Source organism: Lacerta agilis, chromosome 6, assembly GCF_009819535.1.
Source record: "Lacerta agilis isolate rLacAgi1 chromosome 6, rLacAgi1.pri, whole genome shotgun sequence".
Classification (NCBI taxonomy): domain Eukaryota; kingdom Metazoa; phylum Chordata; class Lepidosauria; order Squamata; family Lacertidae; genus Lacerta; species Lacerta agilis.
Window position 1 is genome coordinate 1,656,087 of NC_046317.1, and position 25,460 is coordinate 1,681,546.

At 44.9% G+C, this 25,460-nt stretch overlaps 1 protein-coding gene across 2 annotated transcripts in view; it reads right to left on the reverse strand.

The window, feature by feature from the left end:
* Positions 1-476: 476 nt before the first annotated feature.
* The window catches only part of LAMC2 (laminin subunit gamma 2), a 45,472-nt gene continuing 20,488 nt past the window's right edge, over positions 477-25,460 (reverse strand). For both annotated transcript variants that reach the window (XM_033151179.1, XM_033151178.1), the window contains 18 exons: positions 24,560-24,679; positions 22,385-22,574; positions 21,171-21,280; positions 20,167-20,388; positions 18,442-18,612; positions 16,890-17,093; positions 15,978-16,114; positions 14,906-15,062; positions 12,863-13,068; positions 12,389-12,468; positions 11,549-11,686; positions 8,936-9,080; positions 8,469-8,618; positions 8,080-8,194; positions 6,217-6,416; positions 4,547-4,705; positions 4,338-4,437; positions 477-1,147 (listed from right to left, as the gene is read on the reverse strand). In XM_033151179.1, coding sequence (XP_033007070.1) covers positions 897-1,147; positions 4,338-4,437; positions 4,547-4,705; positions 6,217-6,416; positions 8,080-8,194; positions 8,469-8,618; positions 8,936-9,080; positions 11,549-11,686; positions 12,389-12,468; positions 12,863-13,068; positions 14,906-15,062; positions 15,978-16,114; positions 16,890-17,093; positions 18,442-18,612; positions 20,167-20,388; positions 21,171-21,280; positions 22,385-22,574; positions 24,560-24,679 — 2,855 coding nt within the window. In that variant the 3' untranslated portion in view covers positions 477-896. The remainder of the gene's footprint in view (positions 1,148-4,337; positions 4,438-4,546; positions 4,706-6,216; positions 6,417-8,079; positions 8,195-8,468; positions 8,619-8,935; positions 9,081-11,548; positions 11,687-12,388; positions 12,469-12,862; positions 13,069-14,905; positions 15,063-15,977; positions 16,115-16,889; positions 17,094-18,441; positions 18,613-20,166; positions 20,389-21,170; positions 21,281-22,384; positions 22,575-24,559; positions 24,680-25,460) is intronic.

A 25,460-nucleotide genomic window follows, 5' to 3' on the forward strand; every position in this document is an offset into this window, starting at 1 on the left:
TGGGAGGAGAAATGAAGCAAGAACATATTAAAGCACCATTTCTGCCAGAGGCTTCTACAAACCTATATTTATTTTCTACAAGTAACTCAGGGCTTCCCCTTGGACTGGGAACTGTAGTTTGATTAGAGTATTGAGAATATGCTGTTTGATATCACTGATTTCCCAGAATTCCTGTGGTGAGGCAATGCTACTGAACCAGTTTTAGGCCTATGCAAGCTTTCAGAGGCCCACACTTCTCCCTCCTTGAGGTTAAGGAACATTAGATGCTAAGAAAGATTTTCAGAAGGAAAAGCAACCTGCAAGATTCAAAGTGGGAGGGTGAGAGTTAAGAGTAATTCATGGTAATAAAAAGGTTTTAATGGAGCATAAGTTAATTTACCTAGCTGGGTTTAACTTCCATCTTATTACATTAGATCAGGCTGGGAGAAAGGAAGGCTAGGATGGTGGAGACTTAGTAGGGAATTCGGATTCAGCTGCTGGCTCCGAGCTTTGAACTGTGGCCACACACTAACCCAGGGCACATACCTTCTCCTAATATATTCAGCAATAATCATGTCTCTCTGCACACCGGTTTCTTTAAATTCAGCTGCTTTGTTGTGCAGCCTGCAGGTTTTCCTCTTGCTTCCCAGGAGTGGGACAACTAGGATAAACTTTATGTCTCCGTGCTTGATGCACCAAAGCGGAACAGCTGCAGCATAAACCAGAATGATGCACCTGCTCTTCCAGCCTGATGAACGGAACTTTAAAAAGATCTATTCAGCAGCCACATGTGGTTTTTGGAGTCCTGAGAGGCTTGGCTCTTTGGAAGCACTCAAAACCGTTTGCCTAACTGATGCTTTGTGTATCCAAGATCTGGCAGAGTACACGAAAGTCTTCTGTCCCAGCTTCCAAAGGCTTCAAGGTCTCTCAATGGGTGGTATGTTGTAGCAACTTGGGGGAAGACTATCCCGGATTTCTTCCAGGTTCTTGATGTCTGCAAGGATCTCAGTAATGCTCCATTCCAGTGTCTGAATCCGAAGTTTCTGACGCCGGGCTGTTTCCTCCAGATGCGCCATCAGTTCTTTCAACTGGTTGTTTCTTGTTCTGACTTTACTTAGGTTCGTTTCAAGCATGATCACACCTTGCTCACCCACAAACTCAGGTTGGTCTATACGAGGAGGTAAAATAAAAGGAGAACTCAATAGCAAAACCTTCTGAGCAAGCATCCCTCAATCTAGTTGGCTGTTGAAGGAGCTGTCCCATAATCCACAAACCCAAGACTTTATAATAGTGTTGCCTAAACTTCTGGTAGCTAAGGCCCACTTAAATTGTCTGAATTAAATTTAGAGGCAGGTTCACTCTACCTTCAAAACACTGACTTTTAGAGGCTGAAGGCAGTAGGTACCTCCTATACCTTCAGAGGACTCTGTGTGAGAAACTGTTCAGAGTATGACCCCTGGTTGGAAGAAGGCACATCCAGAGCAATGACTCTTGCAGGGATGCAATGGACAGTTTCCTCTGAAGGCAGGTGATCGAACCAACAGGTAATGCAGAGAGGCTGTGTAAGTTTCCAGAGAATGACGGAAGGGGCAAGACCAGGCAAAGACACTGCAAGTAGCCAATTTAGGGATCAGAGAAGCATTCACTTAATTCCAGCTTCATTCACAAATCCCAGTTTGACACAATCAGTTACAGTAATTAAGCCTATTGTCCATTGATAAATCTGCCATTGGAATGTTATTTATTCACTTATGGATCCTGGAGTCTAGAAGGAGATCGTCAGCTTTATTTAATAGGTGCACATCGTGATTCAGAAGTGGTCAAAAACCCCGGATTTTCTGCTACCCCTTGCTGAAAACTGACCCTAAATTAGAAGATCTTAGAAAGGCTTTCATTAAGGTAAGTTTCCAAACAATGTTCTCCATTGTATGTGGGAATTTTTTAAATGATACTAAGCAATCTATGATCTTGCATTTGTGGATAGATTTTGAATTGTAGACCGTTATTTGTTTAATCAACCAAAAACAGTCTTCTTATAGTAAATATGCAACCATAGACAATGAACAATGTTGTCGTCAAATTGCGAGAAATTCATAACCCATACGTCTCTCTGTTTGCAGTTGCAGCCAAGAAAACCCAATCAAAGCTTCTCCAAAGGGCTTAAATTGATTGTGATGGAAATCACGTAGTATGAGTGGTAAAATTTATGATAGGAATTTCCCTATCAGTCACCCGAGCTATTTATAAATCCAGTCTATGAGCTACCCTCTGATGTTTAATTCGGTAATTTTACACTCATAAAATTTCTAACAGACTGCAATTTGTGATGACTAACGTTGTTTAAAAAACTTGATACAATCTTTTTTATTTAGTGACATTTGCATTCCACTCTGCTCCTCACTTGCTGGCAACAGTGCATTAGCTTTACGGAAATATACAAGGTAAATGATGCTAAGCAATTTCTCCACAAGTGCCTGCATTTCCCCCATAGGTAACTGGATTTCCCCTGTCCAAGTGCAACACTAATCTCTAGCCATCTGTCCACATTTGTCTTACTCACAGAAGCCCCCAAGCTGTGTGGCGCATCTATGCAATTTGAGAATGTTATGACTCCACCTACTACATGTGCTTGCCCCATTTGACACCCACAGCCTGGATGGGATATCATAATTTCCAAAGGTTCTGTGTGTGATACCTGGGTATCAGACAGGACAGGCATGCAGAACTCCTCCCATGCAAATTCATGCATACCTTAGGGGACTGTGTGAACTACTTTGTCACAGGGGTGTGATCATGGGTGTCATCTTATAACAGAAATAAGCTAGGTCTGATTAAGGACTTTGCATGGACCAGCAGCCTCAAAAGATTGCAATTTATCACACAACAGCATTCAGTCCTAGATTCATAGAGTTGGAAGAGACCACAAGGGCCATCCAGTCCAACCCCCCGCACCTTCATGAACTGGTCCTGGTGCATGTAACGTGTGAGGACTTCAGATCCAAGATCTTTTCATTTCTAACATCGGTAACGTGTTATGCTTTGACACACCACAAAATGCTGCACATGTTGAAGAGCAGCTGGTATGTGGAAAAATATAAGGCCACTCCTAGGGCACAGCAATATGTTACCACAGCCAACGTATGTTTGCAATCCCACATTTGCCAAGATAATGTGAATGTGGAGTGGGAGGATCAACAGGGAGTAAGCACTCCAATCTCCTGCTTGCCTATTCTCCCCACATACAGCCTGGCTCTCATCAGTGTTACAAGACAACAACTGGGATAGGGACTCTCTCATGATGATAGATCACATGGTTTAATCATACAAGGGGAATAGAAAGCTAGCAGTTAAATTTTATGTCTGTATTTGAAGCCATCATGTTTTGTCCAGTTGTGTTTTAGACTTCTTCAGCCTATGAAGAATGGGATAGTAGCAGCCTCTAGATTTCCCTCTGCAACAGGGGGCATCAGTGCAGGACAATACACTACAGGGATTTTCATTGTGGGACAATTGCATGTGGTGCCTCAATCTAGGCTGTCAGTGCCCAGCTAATCCTTAAATACAGTGGTACCTTGGTTCTCGAACTTAATCTGTTCCAGCAAGTCCGTTTGACTCCCAAAACCGTTCAAAAACCAAGGCACGGCTTCCAAAAACGTCCACCAACCAGAACACTTACTTCCAGGTTTGCGGCGTTCGGGAGCTGATTTGTTCGACAACTAAGCCATTCGAGAACCAAGGTACCACTATACTATATATTTCAATCAATCAATCTCATATGATTAAGCTATCAATAGAGTAAATATTTTTAGACAACTACCTTTCACCAATAAATTATTTTTGTGTATTATCAGAACTTCAGCAGAGATATTGAAGAAAGTGTGACATAGCATATGAATGCCACCTTTATTTCCTTTTTGATCCCTTCTCAAGATAACACACTAGAACCAAAATGGCCTCCAAAAGTGAACAAGTCTGCCCTTAATGGTCTTTTTGTTGTTGTTGAAAATAATAAAAAAATCTGATTTTACAAGCGTAAAGTTGTAACAATACCAATTACATATACACCTTTAGAGATTTATCTGAATCTCCAGACTTCCCACTATCCCTTCCATGGGTCTTATTGTTAACATTTTCAGCTGCATATTATTTCATGATCTATATTTTGAATCTCTCCACATTGTCCATAGGAATTGTTACATTGCAAGTGTTTTTAAAAATCTGCTAATGTTTAAGTCTGACCTTAATATTCAGCTACACCAACAAACATTTGCTCTCCCCTATTCTAACTTGTTTCAACTCTATGATTCTATGCTGGAATAATGTTTCCAGACTTAATAGGAAATAGAACTGCTTCTTACCCATCATGCGCAAAACATCATCTAAGGCACTGATGACTTCTTGGACTGTGTTCCCAGCATCATTGGCATCTGCCCAGGCACCCTGTGACCCCTGACCAACCTGAAGAAGCGGCAACAGTCAAACATACAGTATTATTAGCAGGCTTTCCTCCCTCAGCAGGTTCCTTTAAAACCCCTTTTAATAAAAAGCCAAAAAGCTGCAAACTCACTTCCTGAGCTCTGGTTGTATCCATGCCAACCTCCAACTCCTTCCTTTGTAACTCGCTCTCCACACGTCTAGCCTCATCCCGCAAAGAAATGATTCCTTTCTCCAGGACTAATACTCCATCTGCTGTCCTGTTTGCTTCCATGGCCAACCTTCTCATCTCCTGCAAAACAAAGCCAGCCAATAGCACAATTGTGAGGTCAGAATCAGTGGCAATTAAAAGAAAACTAAGACTGGAGCTATGTGTAGGTGAAGGAAAAGCCTTGGTGGCTTGATGTGCAGAAACAATGAGCAACTGCATTAGGTAGATGGTAAAAAAATCGCAGGTATCTGTGTATACAACCAGTACTCACAGTCTATGTACTTGGGGAATGAGGGGCATGTCATGTATGGTCACATTGCATTACATTCTAGTGCAGATGTAGCCACGTGGCTCCTTCCAGATGTTGGAGTATAGTACCCATCAGCTCCAGCTAGCTTGGTCAGGGATGATGGGATTTGCAGTCCAAAAACATATAGAAAGCACCACATTGGCTAACCCTGCTGTAGTCTGTGTAATGTTTATATTTTACTTCTCTGTAAATCGTATTGAGACGTATTGAGTAGTAGTAAGGTAAAGGTAAAGGGACCCCTGACCATTAAGTTCAGTCGTGTCCGACTCTGGGGTTGCAGCGCTCATCTCGCTTTACTGGCCGAGGGAGCCGGCGTACAGCTTCCAGGTCATGTGGCCAGCATTGACTAAGCTGCTTCTGGCAAACCAGAGCAGCGCACGGAAACGCCGTTTACCTTCCCGCCGGAGCGGTACCTATTTATCTACTTGCACTTTGACGTGCTTTCGAACTGCTAGGTTGGCAGGAGCAGGGACCGAGCAACGGGAGCTCACCCCATCGTGGGGATTTGAACCGTCAACCTTCTGATCGGCAAGCCCTAGGCTCTGTGGTTTAGACCACAGCGCCACCAGTACTAGTAACAATAATAATGCTACAGAATATCAGGGTCATAGAATCATAGAATCATAGAGTTGGAAGAGAGCACAAGGGCCATCCAGTCCAACCCCCTGCCAAGCAGGAAACAAACCACCTCTAGCTGGGCTATAGCTAAGGATGAAAGGTACTGTGGAGGCCAAGTCCAGAAGTCCTCTGCCAGCAACTTACTAGCTGGTCTCAGTCAAACCCCACCCCCATCGTACTAACCTACCTCACAGGGATGTTGTAAGAATTACTGCATAACAGTGTACATGTAGCAATTTGAATTCTCCAAGTGCTGTGGAAATTCCATATGGTGTACAGCTAGGGTTGCCATATTTCAAACAGTGAAAATCAAGACAGAAAAATTGTTGAGCTATTTTTATGGGAAACTGGCTACCATACACCCAAATTTTCCCAGACATTTTTCTGGTTTCCATATGGACACTGCTGCTGGCTGCAGTATTCCAGATATGTCTGGGAGACTCCAGACATATGAAAACCCGATGTACAGCATATCTCCCTGCATTTTAGTTTATGTAGATTTGAACAACAATGCGTTATCCAACCTGAGCCTCCAGCAAACGCTGGATACAAGTCTGAATGAACAATTCCAAACCAGGCTGCTGCCAGCCAGGCATCCTTGATCCCACCCCTATTTCCTCACTGCAGATCTCTGGCACTAACATACTTTCAGTCCCCCCTATACCTGGTCAATGCCCCCTGCAATCTCCTTTGCTTCCCCAGCCATTCTCAGGGCTGCCTCTGCTTCTGTAGTCGCAGTGCCCAGGGCTGCTCCTGCGATGCTTGTCTTTTCACTGGCTCTGGTGACCATGTTGCTGATGAACGGGAGCCTTTGCATGGCATCTTCAGCTTCTTTTCGCTTGTTCCCTACTTGAAGATCGAACCCTGCAAGCAGAAAGGGTGGGAGGGGACCCAACTGAATAAGGAGCCGTATTAGTGCAGAGAGGAGAAGCCTGAGGCAAAAGTACTGAGCTGGGTACTGGCCAACTTCCAGCAGCTTATGGTTAAAGTACCAGGTAGAGAATTGGGGAGGAAGAAAAGGGCAAGACAGAGAACATGGAGGTTTTTCGAGCAGAGGCTGGGCAGCCAACTCTGGGAGATGCTCTAGCTCTGAAATTTGGGATTAGACTATGTGGCCAATGAGACCCTCTTCCTCTATGATTTAGTGCAGGTGACCCTCCAATAGGGATGGCCAATTTAGTTTCTTATTTTTCAAATCTTAAGCTCAGCTCTCCACATTTCCATAGCAATTTGCAAATCCTTGTGAACATTCATCAGCCTTTTAGGACAATTTATCCTAATATTTTTTTAAAGCAATTTTGTATGTTATGTTCACAAATATATGCACTTGAATTGACACTTTGCTTACTAATTTTGTACATAGTGGTTGGTTGCAGAACTGCATTGCAAAATTCAATTCAAACAAGTGCAATTTGGGGGGAATTGCTGAGTTTCAGTTTGTGTACTGGTTTGAGAAGTAAGAATTAAGTGGCTTTTCATTAAAATGCAAACAAAATCAAATTATCTCCCTCATCCCAACCCTGGAGTTTATTCATTGTATTTATACCTTGCAAATGGCCCAAGGACCTTCAGGGCAGCTTACAAAAAATAAAAAAGACCCAAACAAAACCCATGAAGCCTCTGAAAAAATCTGCAATTAAATCTAAAATCAAAATCCAACTTCAACATTTAAGGGCAGCAAGCTGCAGCAGATAAAAAGTTTCCTTAAATCTGTTAACAATCAACAATCTGCCTTACCTTTCCTACTGGAATAAAACAGCTTTTCGTGGGTGAAATTCAATGTTGCACTAGGATGATTGTTCTGCCAATGCAAATATGTTTGCTTGCCATATGGAACAATTTCCTCTCTCCTCCCCCACCCTCCACTGTTCTGGGGGTTCTCTCAACCATCCAGAGTAGATTTGGGGAAGCCACATTGTCTCACTGAAGAAATTCCAAATCATGAATTTGAAAATGTGCAGGAACAGAGAGCAAAAGAAATCAGTGTGTCACATCTTTATATTGGAAGTCACCTGGTTATGTGTCTCACCTTCATGGCCTCTAACCAAGTCAGTGGCAGACTTTGGGCTTTAAAACTTCAGTGGTGTCCTGTGTGATGCCAAAGTTTGGCACCCCTCTGCCTCTCACCTTCCATTGTTCATCACTGTTGTGGTGCCCTCTTGGCTCAGCGGGCAACCTGGTCACACTCCCCTAAATCCGCTTCTGGCCAAGTTCTCCTCCCTATAGAACCTGGCTGCCCCTTGATTGCCTATACTTCGCTATCTGACACGACACCAGCCTTTTCCCAAAAAACCAAACTGCCAAAATGCCAAAATGAAGAAGAAAAAAACATTGGATTCTCTTTGTTTACATTATTCACACGCAAAACCATTTTGATGCAAATTTCAATTTTATTTTTGTTGAACTCTGGACATGGATGTCATTGCTTCTTCTGGCCGCCTCCTCAATGAACTCCCCACCCATTACTCAGAAAACCCGCCACCACAACACACCTGCAAATAGACCCAGCAGTGGTTAAGCAACTCACCCTTGAGATTCTTCAAGATGCTGTCAACTTCATCAAATGTGGCATTGCCAGCACTCAGTGCCTGCTGAGCTTTACTCTTGGCAAGGTTGGCACGAGACAGCAGTTGGACAGACACCTGCAACAAGCAAACAAAATAAATAGCATGAAAATACAGCCCCACTCCCAGATCTATAAAAATGCCCGAGAATCCAAGGACACTAAACTAGTTTGTTTCTATTCCTTAAGTGAAATAGACAGGCCCTAAAAACATGCCCATAACACTTGCCTAGAAACCCATGAATGGCTAGGAATGGATAAAGTTGCCATGCTGAGTGACTAAAGATTTCAGGGATCCCAGGGCCCTTTACCCGGTAATGGTCTCCCTGATTGCTTATATGGATGTACTTTACCAGTCTGTCATTCTGTCCTTTTTGCAAGAGCTCTTTGATCTCTTCCTCCCAACGCTCCGTGTTGCCTTGGAGCTGCTTGTATTCTGCAATGTACATTCCCGCTAAGCCAGTTAAAGAATCTGCTTTCTTCCGGAGCTGACCGGCTTCCTCCTGAAAAAAAACATCACTTGGTTCAGAGCCCTTCACAGCTGTCACAAAAAGCAGCCTCTCTTCACCTCTATCAAGACCACCCATCTCTAAGAAGTGCAAACAACTGTTGACTAAATAAGGGATGGAGAACTGGTGGCCCTTCCAGTGTTGTTGGCACTACAGCTGCCATCATCCTTGACCACTGGCCACGAAGCCTGGGGCTGATGGGAGTTGGAGTCCAACATCTGAAGGGCCACATGTTGTGGAGAGAGAGAGAGAGAGAGAGAGAGAGAGAGAGAGAGAGAGAGAGAGCGCACACACACACACACACCTCTCACCTGAAAGAAGCTTGTGTCGACCTTTGGTAAGCGAGCCAGAGAACCAAACACCATCTGACTACTCTGGTAGACCCTGTCAGCATCAGATGCAGCTTTGCCAGCATCAGCCTCCAGTTTGCTTGAGAGCAACTTTACCTCATCATATCTGAAACGGGAAGATAGCTTTTGAGCCTAGGAGTGTGAAACTCCCTTTCCCCAAGGGGTATACCATATCACCAAGTTAATGTATGAATTCAGCCCAAGAAAGGGAAGTGATTCTGCTTTTGGGCTCTCCTATCTACCATGATTATTTGTGGCCAAGACATCCAAGCATGTTGTGATTCTCATAAATGAGAGGGGTTTTGAGGACAGGCAATGACTGATAAACGTGTGTCCAAAAGAGCCGTGATCATGCATGCACCGAACCCAGAAGTGACCCCAAAATGTCACTCAATGCGTCACAAAAAGGACAGAACGGGGGCAGGGTGGAACGGGGGTGGGGTGCATTTATCTGCTCTCCTGGTGCCCATGGGGGCCAGGAGCCAGTCATTGACTGTATTCTAATTCTGAGTTCCCCACTAAGCCAGAGGGGAACCTCCATTATCTCTCTTGCTGTTCAAAGGAGAGACTCTTGTGCATGGCAATGCAAGGTTAGTCCATTATAAGATACTACTTGAGTCTTTTCTGCATCTGACAGTTTATTCTTCATCATAATTCAGCACAAATCACTTGGTTCAAATCTCAACTCAGTCATGAATTCACAAAGTGGCCTCAAATGCCTCAGTCCTTGCAAGGTTGTTGTAAAGAATTATTGAAAAAGATGTCTGTGAGGAGCTTTGAATATTAAAAACACACTATATAAATAGCAAGTGTTACTATAATTAAATATTATTATGAAAAGTATAGTAAATGAAATAATATGTTATTATAATACAAATAAGGGACATGTTTTAACACCACTCTTAAACACCCAGTTTTCTGTGACATGAATTATTCAGTTGACTTGATCAGATCTAGTTTGTTAGTTTTTCCCAACTCTGAAAATTTCTATCACATTTTCTTGGAGTTTTTTTTCCTGGGAAAGGAGGGTTCTAATACCCTGCTATATTCAACTCAACAGCATATAAAAGGTTGATAACGAACACAGTACCCTTAGTTCACACAAAATAACCAGTAATATGTCCCATGGGGAGCTCATAATCATGCCTCATGGTAATATTCTTTCTATAAAAGCCTGTCCATAACATTCCATCACATTTCAGCATCTGTAAGAAGGCAGAACTCTGGGCAGGACACTGCATATATGGAAAGAGCAAACTTGAGTCCCAGTTAAAGCTGGGCTCCCCAGAAGCACTCTAATCTCTCTTTTATAGCTTCACCAACCCCACTACAGAACTTCCTCCCATAAAAGTCAATAGCTGCCATTTACTCTGACAGAGAAAAAGGACAATACTGAGCCTGGGAATCAGTCATGACGAGGGGGAAACCTGCTCTCACCCCGCCACCTTTCACCAGATCCAGGTTTGTGGGGGCAAAGAGGGGCTTGGGCAAGTTGCCTCCAAAAGCACCCCCTCATCTGTTGTCACCCCTGCCCATTCACCTGCCCTCTCTATCCTGGTTCCTGCCCCTCACACTTATCACTGTTTTCTCACTCAGAGAAGGTGAACAGGAAGTGAAAGCAACCTATGAATGTTTTCATAAATTACATGAAAAAGAGGTTCCCAGGTCTTCGCTTGGCTTAGTGTAAATTAAAATCCCACTGGCAATTAGAATGCTCTCCACAGACTTATTAATTGAATACCGGGCTCCCTATCTGTCTCTATGTCAGGGGTGGGGAACATGTGGCCTTGCAGACGTTGCCAGGCTCCAACTCCCATCTGCAATCTGGTGGGCCTTTATTTTAAGACATGCATCCTGGTAGTAAACATATTTTGCACCTTGCGCTAAACATGATTGTGGTAAGCAGCTCCGAATTTGGAATTGCATCACATCTTCATCATCACATGCACCAAACAGGATAAGGAGCCCTTGTTAACTAACCTCTCACTTCCTTGTCTTCAATGTTTTCTTTGTTCCGCCTATTCTTTCCACGCAAGTGCTTTTCTTAATCTACTAAGCATTTTTCCTGTTGGGATTCCCCTTTTGGATCTTAATCAAGCCGGGAATTGGGGACTTTCCAAGCTTGTCATTTAAGTCCTCTTGTCCCTTATGTTTTACTGACATAAAGCAAGGTTCACAACAATGGTCAATTTATGGTAAGAATTGCACCCCAGCCAGAGAACAATGGACTAGGAACTGCTTAAGCCCTCATCGATACTGTCACTTAATGGCAACAGTAAGCTTCCTGCCACTATTAATTCTCCATTAACTTTCACCCTCAATCCAGATTTTCTCATGCGCTCCATTTTGGAGAACCATGGAGAATTAAAAGAAGTACAGGAAGCTTATTATCCACATTAAATGACCTGGGTTTTCCTTCTCCCAGGAAAAGCTCCAGTCCTATTTCAAAATGCTTTTAGCAATCATAATAATAATATCATGAAATAATGATGATGGGACATGGAGTCACCTGAGAAGAGAAAGGGAACAACCCCTGCACTAAGAAAGCATTCAAAGCAGCACATTTGGACGTACTTTTTGTGGAGCCCTGGCACAGAGTTCACCAGGATGTCTCCTCCACTCGCAGATGACTGCAGCAATCCCAGCGCCTGTTCTGAGGCTTCTGCCGCTGCCCTGGCTGCTAGCTCGATAGTATCTGCCAGCTGCATGTGCCTAGAAGGCAAAAAGAGACCATATGGGAAAGGGGGGAGAGGATGATTCACAGCCAGCACCCCTCCTTGTCTCTAACCTAAATAACATAATACAGCATTATAGTTAGCTACTTGGACAAGTTTTTACAGCCTGCTCAATCCCAGCAGCAGGGTTCCAAGGGCTTGGATCCTAAGACCCACAAGCAGAGTTTTGTGTGTGAAATCAGCTTCCTATATCCTCTTCACATTCCCTCTTCCCTCCCCTTCTTCTCTTTCATGCTTGCCAGCTTTTGCTTCCAGCCTTAAACAAACCACCATTTCCTGTGACACATAACCTGGGAAACTGTGGTTTATTTTCTTATGTCTGAAACAGGCTCATGTCCTTTGTGTGCTGTGGTCATAGAAATTGGCAGTTGCTGATTAACATATGTTTTAAAAAAAATGCCACTTCCATCAGAAAGTCAAGGTCTGGCCTTCAGGAGCCATCACCAATGGGAATGAACTAGCAGCTACAAGGACCCTAAAACTACCTTCACAGGAGACCCCTGGAATTTGGAGTAGTTTCCTTGCCTAAAGGCAGAGGCAAGCTGGTAACCATATCTGCACTTCACCATTCTAATTTTACTGCTCTTTTTTAAAATGTTAGGTGTTGATGTTTTCAACACCAAGCCCAGTGACAGAAAGTATGTTAGGAGCAGCCTAGTGAAGATTATTATCAACTCACCTGTTTGCCAACTTCATGGCTTCTTGTGCCAGGATTAAAAATTGGTTTGACCCTCCAGGGAGGTCTAAAGATGGAATAATCTACGTGGGGGAGAGAGAAATATCAATGTGTGCTTCCAAGAAGCAGAGGGTCCTATGCTGAGTTGTGTTCCACAGCTCAGCATAATTATGCTATAGCCCAGAGGTTCTTAGCCTTTCCACCCTCAGGGTCCACCAGAGAGCTAAAAGCCTCTCAGCTCCACCAGTCACAAAATAGTGCCTCTCAAAGTGTTTTTACTCATTCTCTGTAATTTCTTCTCTCTGTCTCCAAACCTCTGGCATTGGGCAGGCCAGAGCAGCGCTGGTAGGAATTCGAGAGGGATATGCAGCATGTCCCATAGACATATGATACATTGCACCACACACCCTTTGCTAGGCGTTTCACTAGCAAATGATAATAATGCACAAGACAGTATTTCAGAACGCAGATACTTGCCACGCTTCCCATCTTTGCCTTGCTCTGCTCCAAATCCAAGCGAGCTCTCACAACAAGCTTCCTGGCATTTTCTGCCTGGCTCTGGTACTGACTGCCCAAAGACTGCAACCTGTTGGCAGTCTCCGTGATCTCCTCCAACCGGGTCCGGTAGGTGGACTCTTGAACTTTCATCTTGGACAGGCGGCTCCCCAAGGACCTGTCAGAAGCTTGGAGAAAGGATAACGTTTGACATTAAGCTGGAGAATGCAACATAAATGGGCACATGTTTGGTGGTGGACAAACAGAGCAAACAATTTGTACAATCTGGGGGAAATCCCCACTGAGAAGAGGAGAGTTCATCTGAATATTCTCAGTTCTCCCATACTAAGTAGTCAGAAGCAGGGGAGAGAATGGACACAGACATGGAAAACTGCTTAACGTTATGACATGAATCATGAATTGAGGGGAAACACCATGGCTGTGTACATATGACTGGCTTAAGATGCAGCAAAGTAGCCTGCTCCCGGTTACACGGCAACACACACGAGCCAGTCATTGTATGCATCAGTATGGCTGGATGTGTTTCCAAGCTGCTGTCTGCCTATACCACTGGGAAGAGAGGGGGCATATATGTCTTTACAAGGCTAACATTTTCAAATTGGATCAAAGTTGGGAGGTTTTTTTGGGGGGGGTGCATCAAAATGCTGTATTTCTCAATAAACTACAGGACTGGTGTGGACTGTGACTAACAATGTGCCTTCACAAACAAGAGGGAGTGCACTGGTTGCAGAGTCAGTGGGTGAGTGTACACAGCTCAGTGGCATAGCATGTGCTTTGAATGCAGGAGGTCTCTGGTTCAAAGCCTAGCACCACCAATTTAAAGGGCTGGGGAATACACACATTCACAAAATCATCACATTTTAGAACACTTTTATACTACTGGCAGTCCTCCTTTTTCTGCCTTCTAAAAGAATTAAGTCCCAGGAGATAGAAAAATAAGGCTTTCATATATTGCGTGTTAACATTTTGCTTTTAAGAACTTTTTCTAGATACAGTGGTACCTCGGGTTACAAACACTTCAGGTTACAGACTCCGCTAACCCGGAAGTAATACCTTGGGTTAAGAACTTTGCCCCAGGATGAGAACGGAAATTGCGCGGTGGTGGCGCGGCAGCAGCGGGAGGCCCCATTAGCTAAAGTGGTATGGTACCTCAGGTTAAGAATGGTTTCAGCAGGGCCGTCTTAGGGAGATCGGCCGTCATGGCGCGGCAATCTCTCCGGCGCCCCCGGCGTTCTGCCTCTCCGCCACCTCCTGCGCTTCCCGCCCTTGGGGGGGCGAGCGGGGGATGAGGGGCGTGGCGCTGGAGCAGCGCAGGGCTCTGCACGCCCTTCCAGTGCTCCCGGGACGGGAGGCGAGGGCGGCCAGCTCGCAGCCCGCCCAGGAGCGGCATGGGCGGCAGTGACTGCACTGCCGGCGTGCGAGCGCCCGGCCACCAGCCCCTATGGATGAGACGGCCCTGGGTTTCAGGTTAAGAACGGACCTCTGGAACAAATTAAGTTCGTAACCAGAGGTACCACTGTGTTGATGTTTCATTGTGTGGACATGATCGAACCAAAACCAATCATTGTCAAATCCCATTGATTCAAATTGATTCACTTTTCTTCCTCAGTTCTCCTATAATAGCATCAGACCCTCCAAGGGTCCCTATTTTCCAGGGACATCCCTGATTAAGAGAAGTCATTCCGGTTTCCAATTTGATTCTGGAATGTCCCACTTTTCCTTAGGATGTTCCTATTTTCACCGGAGAAATGTTGGAGGGTATGGAGTTATCCAACCCCCGAGCCAACTGAAGGCAGCCCTCTATAGGGAAGTTTTTAAAAGTTTAATGTTTTATTATATTTTTATATATGTTGGAAGCTGCCCAGAGTGGCTAGGCCAACCCAGTAAGATGTGTGGGGTATAAATAGTAAAATTATCATTAGGGAATGGGACGTTCCTATTTTCATCAGAGAAAAGTTGGAGGGTATGTCACATTCCAAAGGGATCTAGAAAGACTTGAGTTACCTTGTAAGCTCTGGGCGTCCCTCAGGACTTGCTGGAGCATCTCCTCTGCCTCTCTCATTTTCCTCTCCAGCTCTGCATTATCTCTTGACTCTCCACCAGTAAGAACCTGAGAGACCATCACTTCAAGGCCCTGCAGTTGCTGGAGGTACTGGTCTACCTGGAAACAAGGTAGGAGAACTCTGTGAGCGAGGAACGGAAAGACATGAATACAAGGCATGCAAAGACTTGGACAGCAGCTCCAGAGTCTTCAAAAATATGCAGTCTGGAAGATTCAAAACAGGTGCCTCCGAAGCTTCCAGTTCTAAATAATTAATATTTTAATGTTATCAAGTTATAATAATGATAATTTAAAAGAAGGTACTACCTAGATGCCGTCTTAAATATTTCCTATTGCATTTGTGCTCTGCTGTTCCTCCAAAGGGTTAAAATAGTTTACATGCAATTCCTAGGAGAATCCCAAGACGTTTACTGAGACAGACCTGCTTGCTTGCTTGCTTATTTACTGATTAAATTAATTTATATACCGCTCTATACCCAGAGGTCTCAGGGTGCTTTCAGACTATTCTCCGGGAAGAAAATAGAATGAGCTTTATTTGTTTTTCTTTTCTGATTCCTAACCTTTTTGAGATTAATTAGTTACGGTAAAACATGTCACGATTCATTGCAGATGCCCTCAATTAATCAGGCAGCAGATCGCACATTTTGCAAGCCCCACCCACCCCCCATTTAATGCATTTTAAATGTTATTTTCACTAATTATGCAGTTTTATGCACACTTCCCCTAATGCATATTTTTGGTTGGAAAACTGCATTGAGAAATTCAGAGCAGTGTGAATTTCAAAACACAGCTTTGCTTCGTTTTGCATATTGTTTTGGAATTAGATAGGCTCACATTAAAATGTGAACCAAACTAAATTTCTCCCCCATCTCCAGTGGGAGGTTTTGCATTAACAATCCTAGTTGTTCTGCACCCAAATAACAAAGCAGAGAGCAGGGCGTTGGGTAGGAACATTTCATACTCAATTGATAGTTATAGTATTCGGTAACGAAACTGCAAGAGGGAAAAGCCAACCTGAGTCTTCAGTTGGCTGTAGCAGGCTGGACAACGGGCGTGTTCACAGCTCCGCCCTTCGAACCCTGGCTTGCAAATGCAGCTCCCATCACTGTGGCACCGTGACGGCTCAGAACTCGCAGAATTGCAATTGCAAGCTGCGTAGAGTAAGAAAAAGCATAAGGTCAGGAGGGGATAAACATAATGTATCTCAAAATGCATATTATCTCTCATATTTTCAAACATTAATTTGAAAAGTGTGGGAGCAAGTCAGAGGGTGGGATTCACCTGACCAGCCCACATGCTACAACCTCCCAATAGTATTAGTAGTTTCTGTGTCTTGCCCTAACAGACAGAGTGTTTGACTGACTTGCCAACAGATGCAGGAACTTCCAACCATCTAGAGCAGGAGTTGGAAACCTCCAGATGTTGTTGTACTCCAGTTCCCATCAGGAGTCAGTCAATGATCAGAGATGATGAGAGCTGGATTCCAACTGCATCTGAAATATCACATTCTCCACATCCCTGATCAGCACTGGATTTAGGGCAGTGCATATGGTTCCCACGCACAGTGTGCTGAGCTGAGAGGATCCATTTTGGGGCACCCAATTTTGACCTCACACAGGGCACCATATTAGGAGAGATTACCAAAGTCTGTCCCTGCCCTGAGCTGAAGGCAGCTCTGCAGGTCACAGCTTTGTTAGAAAGTTACATTACCCACCCAGGTAAGGCATTTGGATGTGACAGTAGGAGTGATTTGTGTGAGCCGTTTTATCCCTGGAAGGGAAAGGTTTGTAAGCAGCCCTTTGACTCCCCCGATTGTCCCAAACCCCAGTTTGGTCCAAATTCTTATAAAATTATTTGGGTGTGCATTGCTGGTAACAAGGATGCCTTTGAAGCCAGCATTGACTTGCATGAGATGATGGTGTATACCTTGGCATTTCTCCGCTGGGTTGATGGATAAAGGATTTCCAAAGAATCCGTCCTTGCACTTGCACTCCCCTGTCAAGTGGTTGCAAATCCCAGAAGCATTTGGGTCAACACTGCTACACTGGCATGGTTGGCAGGGACGTGCTTGGCCGTTCTGACCCAAGGGGTCTCCAAAATAGCCGTTGGTACAAAACTCACAGTGAGAGCCTGAGAAGAACAAGCAAATGAGGTCTTGAACAAGCAATACATGAACTGCCTCTGAACATGATGCTGGCAATCCTGAGCATAGGGTGCCTGCGGTCCTGCTCCACCCCTAATTCCCACAATCCACATATGAACTGTCCACAAAAATTGTTGCGGGGGGGGGGAGGTTTCTCCTGGTTTAGTTGTGCAAGAGTGGCCCTCCAGGCAGCAATAATGCAGTTACATCAAGCACCACATAACCACTTATAAAGTTGAACAATGTGTGGATGCTCCAGTACAAAGTTTCCTCATATGTACTATTATTGCATCCATGTGGTGTCACATTCAAAAATACACCAGTCTGGAGGAGCCCTAACTCTCTGGGCTGCCTGACTTCTGACTTTATCCCTTGACTACAGTACCCTGGTGCAAATCCTGGTTCATCTTCAGTCTAGCTGCCTAGAGCTCAGGCCCACTGACAATGACTAAATTTGATGAGAATCAGGAGGATTTCATTATGGTCCTTCTCTTTCCCTGCCTGAGTCAAGGTCTGCCTGTGTTGGTGCTGTGCCACCGAGACTACAGATAGTGGGTTCACATGACTAATGTGCCTACATGCAAAAGCATTCCTTCCACACTGAAAAACAGGTGTCAGGGCAAATGTTATAATCTAGACTTCTCCCTTCAATGCTAGTTTTATACGTAAATGGATAGTATACGGGTGCTTTCCCACCCCCTTTTTGGCAAAAACTCTTCCTTCTGTTCTTTATTGCAGTGCATTTAATCCTCAACCTCAGCCCTCCAGATGTTTTGAGACTACAATTCCCAGCATCCCTGACCACTGGTCCTGCTAGCTAGGGATCAGGGGAGTTGCAGGCCAAAAACATCTGGAGGGCCGAGGTTGAGGAAGCCTGCCTTACATGCTCTCTGAAACGGTACAGCACAGACATAGGTTTACCACCTCAGAAAGCAGACATGAAAGCGAGGACCTGGGCCTAGAAATCCAAGTCTCCACAGAATATTGAAAAAGTGGTGGTGGGAAGTGCAATTTGAAGGAAAGAAGTGGTGGGTGGCGGCGGCGCTGGGGTAAAGGAAACTTAACGATTACCCCGCTCATAGCTCTTCCCCTGCAATCTCAGCACTCAACTGAACGCTTTTCTTTAAGCATGCAGCTGGGAATCCCGATGGGGAGGGGCTGGGTGGACAAGGGGAGTGCAGAAAAGAGTTAAATGTCACGAGCGTCGAGCCCTGGGGGACACAGTGCGCACAACACAGCCTTTGCTATGCTCCTGTCATTCCTTAGGGAAAGAAAAGCTGGCCTCAGAAAGAAAGAACATGCTGTCTGGTTAAACCATCCAAATGTGGGCATTACCTCCTGCTCCTGGAAGGCAATGACTGCAAATGACTTCCTGCGTCCCTGGCAGCACCGAACAGCCTTGGCCACCTTGGCACGGGCATGGCTGGCAGTTCTGTGGGCTCCAGGGGAAGCTGTAAAAACCAGCTGGGCAAGTGGCACTGCTCTCATCTCCAGAATAGCATTCTCCTGGATGGAGGCAGAAAGAGAAAAGGAGCAGCTGGTTAGAGTGGAGCTTTACAAGATATGTTTCACATCATTGCCTGAGGCTCTTTGCATTCGACCCCTGAGAGTTCTGGCTTTAAGGTTTGTTTCATTTGCATAGATAAACGTTTGAAAAATGTGACAGCAAAGTAAAGATTCTGAGGAAAAAAGGGAACATTAAAGTAGACGTTTGTGTGCAAGACCTGTCCATAAATTCAGTTCTTTGCATTATGCCCTATAGACATTACAGCAAGAGCAGGGAATATTTGTGTGTGTGAGAGAGAGAGCTCATTCCACACTAGTTCGATAATGGATAAAGGCGGGGGGACACACACACAATTATGGGGGATGAGGGCTTATCATGAAATCATCGGACAATCGCCAATCATTGGACAGCCTTATGAGGAATGGTTGAAGGAGCAGGGTATGTTTAGCCTGGAAAAGAGGAGACTGGGAAGAGATATGATAGCCATCTTCAAAAATCTCAACAGCTGTCACATGGAAGATGGAGCCGGCTTGTTTTCCCCTGCTCTGGAAGGTAGGACTCGAACCAATGGCTTCAAGTTACAAGAAAGGAGATTCCGACTAAACATCAGGAAGAAGCTTCTGGCAGTAAGAGCTGTTCAGCAGTGGAATGGTCTCCCTTGGAAGGTTGTGGACTCTCCTTCCTTGGAGGTTTCCAGGCAGAGGTTGGATGGCCATCTGTCATGGATGCATTAGCCAAGTTTCCTACATTGCAGGGGTTGGACTAGATGACCATTGAGATCCCTTCCAACTGTACAATTCTATGATTTATGATTTGTATATGAGCTATTGAAATAAATGGGCATGACTTAAGACTGATGGTTTCAATGGGTCTAAGGGTAATTAACACTAGATATGACCCACTGAATCCAATCTGGGCCAGGCAGTGATAGAGAGGCAGAGACCTATATCTCTGTGGCCCTCCTCCTGTGGTGATGGGCCTTTAGACATTTCATCAGCAGCATGGGAATGTAAGCCTGGAAAAGCATTTCCGATGCTGTGTTACTCCAGTGCCTGAAGGTTACCTGGCTGCATCCCAACAAATATCAACCCAAATCCCCTCCATGACTATGTCTGCTGAGATTTTACCAGGAACTCTCAATGCAGAGTTGACTTCAAGACATGATGGACTGAATTTCCTTTCTGAAATCTTTAGAAGTCAACTGAGATTCTCAGGACTCAGAGAGTTTGCTCATACACCATCCTGGTGGGGATCCTACCTATGCAACACAATCCATCACACACCTCCCCATGTGCACACGGGTTAGCAACAACATAGGCACTATCCACATGTGCCACCCCAGCAAAACATTATCTTGTACATGAAGTGGGAGAAGGGGCTTCTCATGCCCATTCTTCCGTCACATGAACAAGATCCCTAGCTGGATCACCATGTAAAATGGCCCTAAGTGAGCTACTTGGTTTTTATATTAGAGACCTGCTTGTTGCCCAAACAAATAAATAAACAATCTCTCTGTCCACAATAATAGGCTCTTTGACTGTGGTTTATCCTACCAGTATCTGGGTCACAGATTCCTCCTCCCTGGCAGCTGCAGAGCACACAGTTGCTGAGAGCACCGAGTCTAGCAGGATCCTCTCTCTTGTACCCTGGGGCACATTTCTCACAGAACTGCCCCTGGTACCCAACTGGACAGACACATTGCTCCACCCAGGATGCTGGTGTGCCAGAGGTTGGCTGCGCCGAATCCAAAAGGACATTACTGAGGTACCCTGTGCCTGAGCAAAAAGAAAAAAGGAAGAACATTATGGTGAATATCCCTGAGAACACAACATGATAAAATACTACTTATCCCAGTATCTCAACTGGATCATGTCTAAATCAGAAGAGAGCTGACATGTGTGGGGCACATCTACGCTACCATGGTACATTTGTTTTATATCAATTTATCCATCAGTGCTTCCTGAAAAGCATCCTGGGAACTGTAGTTTGCCGAGGGTGCCGGAATAAGATATTCTATTGTTCCCCCTCCCTTTGCAGTGGTGGAGGAAGGGGGTGAGGGGGGGTGCGGTCCACCCCAGGTGTCATCACTGAGGGGGGTTGACAAAATGAGTTTAAAATAAAAAATAAAAAATTGGGCTCAGGAAACTTTTCAGGAGTGATGTGGTGGCTTAGGCGCCTGCAGGTTCCACGCTGCCTGAAAAGACAGCGTGGGACTTGCCTCTGCCTACTGCCTCTCCCTCAGCCGCTCTACAGCTGAGGGGGAGGCGGCGGCGAAGCTCCAAGCGTAGGAGAGGCTCATCCCACCTCCACATATGGATTGACCCGCCCCTGGCTGCAGGACACACACACACACACACACCCGCACCAGTCACCCGAGTGGCTAGCTACGCTGCTGCCGCTTTGATCCTTCACAGAAATGCAATTTACCTGCAGAGAGGAAACGACTATAAAATAGGGTTTGTAAGACAAGACAGAAACAGCAAAGTAATAAATAACCAGAAGAAATGTATATGACCCATTCTTTAGCCCAGATTTCACTATCCTACTCGCAACTCACTGTCTCCATAAGTGGCTCTGATCCGAAGAGCTGTCAGGTTCCCAATTAATTGGCGATACTCTTTGCCACTCAGCCTAGGGCTCCAGTTGCTGCTTGGGTGCTCATCCAACCTGAGTGTAGGAGGGGATGAAAGACACGAGAAGTTATATGAGCAGTCTCTGTGCCACCATACTTGTGTACAAAATGCAACTAGGAGTGAGTTTTTAGACCCAAGGAAGACTACAGCACACAGCTGTTGAACTGCTGATCAACAGGAAAGGCCAGAACTGCAAATGAGATGGAGAAAACAAGAACACTCTGTGACCAAGGAAGCACAGAATGTGGAAAAGAGCATAAAATTCAGTTTACTCCGAGAATCAGTGAAATCAAAAACAAATACAAAATCCGGCATTTAGGTCTTCACAAACAGTGCCTTCTTCAGTAATCCTAGGGTGCAACTTGCATTTCCTTAATGATATTTTTTACCATCAGAACATGTTGCAACATGAGCAACAATGGCTGGAATTCAACATCACACTCTTCCAATCATCCTGTCTGCGCAAGTATTCCAGTTTGCCAGAGTCAGACAGAAGAATGCTGTTCTGGGGGTTCTCCTGACCACCCCTTGAGCTAATTTCAGGGGGTGCAGGGAGCACAAGGGGAGAAGCACTGTTGTGCAAGCCAAAGTCCTTGTGCAAGGCTTCCACTGAGAGGGCTCATTGGGTGAATCCATCACAATAAAAGTGATTAAAGACAACTTAAGGTAAAAAGAAATAAGGTGGCTTTATGGACCAGGAATTGATGTAGGCAACTTCTCTGATTCAGGTAGCTTAACTGGGCTTTGCTGATGTTATTTTCATGACTTGAGGGACAGCAGCTAGATCCTTTTGGGTAAGCAATAGCCAAAGCCAGCAGTTTTCAAACTTTCCATCTTCTTGGAACACTTTCTGTGCTGACTTGTTTGCTGAGAACTTGCTGCCCATCGAAGAGGATTCTGGGACATGTACAACTAGGTACACATTCAGTTCATGTCAGGCACTAGTTAGGAACTGAGGGCCTCAACTCTACTTTGTGTGAACTGAGAGCATGATCTAAGGATGCGTGCGCAAATCTCCAGAAGTTGCACATTGGTAGTGGAGGGCAAGCTGCTTTTGAGGAAAACTTGTCTATCATTGCTTTGAGTTGCACTGCAGGGTTTGACATATGAGTGTTCCCTTACATTCTAAGCATTTTACCTGAATGTATAGGTCCTGCTGGCTTTACAAGGCAACACCCTTCCATTAGGCGTGAGTGGGGCAGTGATTCTTAAACCAGCTCCTTCCAAGATGACATCATGCTGTGAAGGGTGACGTCCAGGTCGGTTCACACGATAATCAAAAGACAGCTTCTGGCTGTAACTCAGTTGATGGTTCCCAAGGAACCTGGCTACAAAAACACACACAAAAGAAACACAAGGTCAAAGTATGGCATTTGCAAGTAAAATGCAAATGTGGCCTGTACCACTGTTGACCTTGATTGGACAGGACTAGCCTTAGGTATAGCAGGAAGGAGAATTTCAAAGGACCCCATCAATACCTATGACCTAAATGCCATTGATATCAGCCTGCTTGAACATGAAGACTGACAACGGGGTGCTTCAAAATTTGCTCTCAACTAAGGATGACACAAGTGAAAGTGAAAGGGCCTTTTCTATGGTGGCCCCACAGCTCTGGAACTCATTCTCATCTGACTGCCACAAGGCTAACACACTCCAATTCTTTCCAAAAGCTTTGAAGACCTATGTTTCAGGTGGATTTTATGTGACTGACTGCTATGAAGGCTGAGGTGTGTTTCCTTTAATTGTTTTGCTATGAAAAGTTTGCTTTATATCATGGACTGCATATGGATTTTTAAAATTAATGTTGGTTTTCTAATTTGGGGGATTGTTGTAGAATTATATTGTGTTTGTATATTATGTATTGTGGATAGTGTACTGAATCTTTATTATGTGAACCACCATTCATGAGTTAAACTCAGACATGTAGCCTGTAAATATCGGGGGGGGGGGGAGAGAAAATGTGGCTGTTAGTGGGCTCTAATTTCATGGTTAAATGCAGGGGTCCCTGAACTTACCCGGCCTAGGGCCGCTTCCTCTGGCACCGATTGCGCAGTGGGCCAGAGGGCGGGGGAGCGCGCACCCATACGCACACGCACTCACTTTTTCTGGTGCATTTCCAGGTCGGCGTGGCGGCAGAAATAGCTTGTGCACGTGCACATGGGCCTCCGCAGACCCGAAAGTGTGCTGGAAATGACACTTGCGCATGCGCACAAGCTATTTCTGGCGCCGTGCCGACCCAGAGATGGGCAACCGCACCGTGCTGTGCCAGTAAGAGCAGGGGCCACACAATTGGCTCGTGCAGGCCACATCCGGCCCGCAGGCCTTTGTTTGGAGATGTCTGGTTAAATGCTTGCTTATTTATTTAATTTGAATCCCACTTATCAGATAAAAATCTTTCAAGGGAAGTAATAGTACCACTATTCTGCCTTAGTCAGACCACACCTGGAATACTGTGTCCAATTCTGGGCACCACTATTTAAGAAGGATGTTGACAAGCTGAAACGTGTGCAGAGGAGGGCAACCAAGATTATCAAGGGTCTGGAAACTCAGCTTTATGAGGAGTGCTTGAAGGCGCTGGGTATGTTTAGCCTGGAAAAGAGGAGACTGAGAGGAGATATGATAGCCATATCTTAAGGGCTGTCACATGGAGAAGGGAGCATGCTTGTTTTCTCCTGCTCTGGAGGGTAGGACTCGAGGCAATGGCTTCAAAGTACAAGAAAGGAGATTCCAACTAAACATTTGGGGGAAACCCCTCTGACATTAAGAGATGTTTGGCAGTGGAACAGATTCCCACGAGAGGTGGTGGACTCTCCATCCTCTCCATCCTTGGAGGTTTTTAAGCAGAGGTTGGGTGGCCATCTGCCAGGGATGCTCTAGCTGAGATTCTTGCATTGCGGGGGGTTGGACTAGATGACCTTTGGGTCATATACAATTCCATGATTCTAGACATGAGGAAAGTGACAGTCAGCCATGGATTTCAGGATTTGTGGGTGGGGTGGGATATAATGAATGGCTCTATTGTCAGAAAACCATGCCAAGGTTTCTGGAAATTCAACCTAATATTGTAAGCCCACTTTCAACACACACTTAAAATGGGGCAGAAGGAAATTCTCCAGAATTAAGAGCAATTCCTGTTCTAACTTGAGTGTTAGAATTGCCTACAAGCCAGCAAGAATCTGTACTAGGATTTCTGCATGCAAGTGGACCAACAGGTGTCAGTATGTGAGACACTTGATAATATTGGCAAGTAAATAGTGAAGTTCAGTGGTCCTTGTGGCTGTTCCTGTTCCCCACGGGATATGGAAACACACACCTGGAGCCATGAAATAGACAGGATCTGGCCTTCTTGCTGCCACATAAACTTCTTTATAATGTGAAGACCACTGGAGCTGCAAAGGAGACCCGTTTCCTTGAGCTTGCCAACCTTCATCGCCTGGAATACAAAGAAACCAACAGCTAATTCAAATGAGCTGGAAATCCAACCATACCCAACGATTCAGGAAATGTGACTGGAGGAAAGAAGCAACGAACAGCTCTTTACATATTACACAGTCATGTCAGGCTAGTGGTGTCATATGCTTTCCTGTATTGTATCACAAGAGGTCACAGGACCCATTTCTACAGTAAGTAGAATCAGGCGGTAAAGCTTTCTGGACTGTAGCAAGTACTTCAAGTTGCTGGTGAGAGTGCTGAGCACTTGAATATTGACCCATGAAAAGAAACCTTCCCCACACATAGAAAAGTAGCATGTCGGGGTGGGGGTAGCCTTCTCCCCAATGTGCTCATTTTCTATCTGCAATACTTTTGGGGTGGGGCATTTCCGACATGCACTCTACACCTGCAATGTGCATTCCAGAGCTGGAGAAACACAACCGTTTTCCAGAGAGATGAAGGTAGTGTGCCAGAGCCAGCATTGTCCATGACGTGCAAACACTGATTATCATCTGTGCCAACATGTTTCTATACTGCATCAGAAACCTCCACAACCTGTTTGACCAAAGATGACCATGGGAGGAGAAAATAAAGCTGTGCATCCACCATGCTAAATAGTGTTTCTGTCATTCCAGTTGCACCTCCTTAAAACTCTTCCAATCCTAGAGAAGCTATTCTAAATTTGCTGATTGTATAAACTGGAACAAAGTTAGCAATTTTGACCCAAGGCCAGTGCTAAGTATTTTTGCATTCTGCACAGAGACTCAGATCCATTTGTCTTC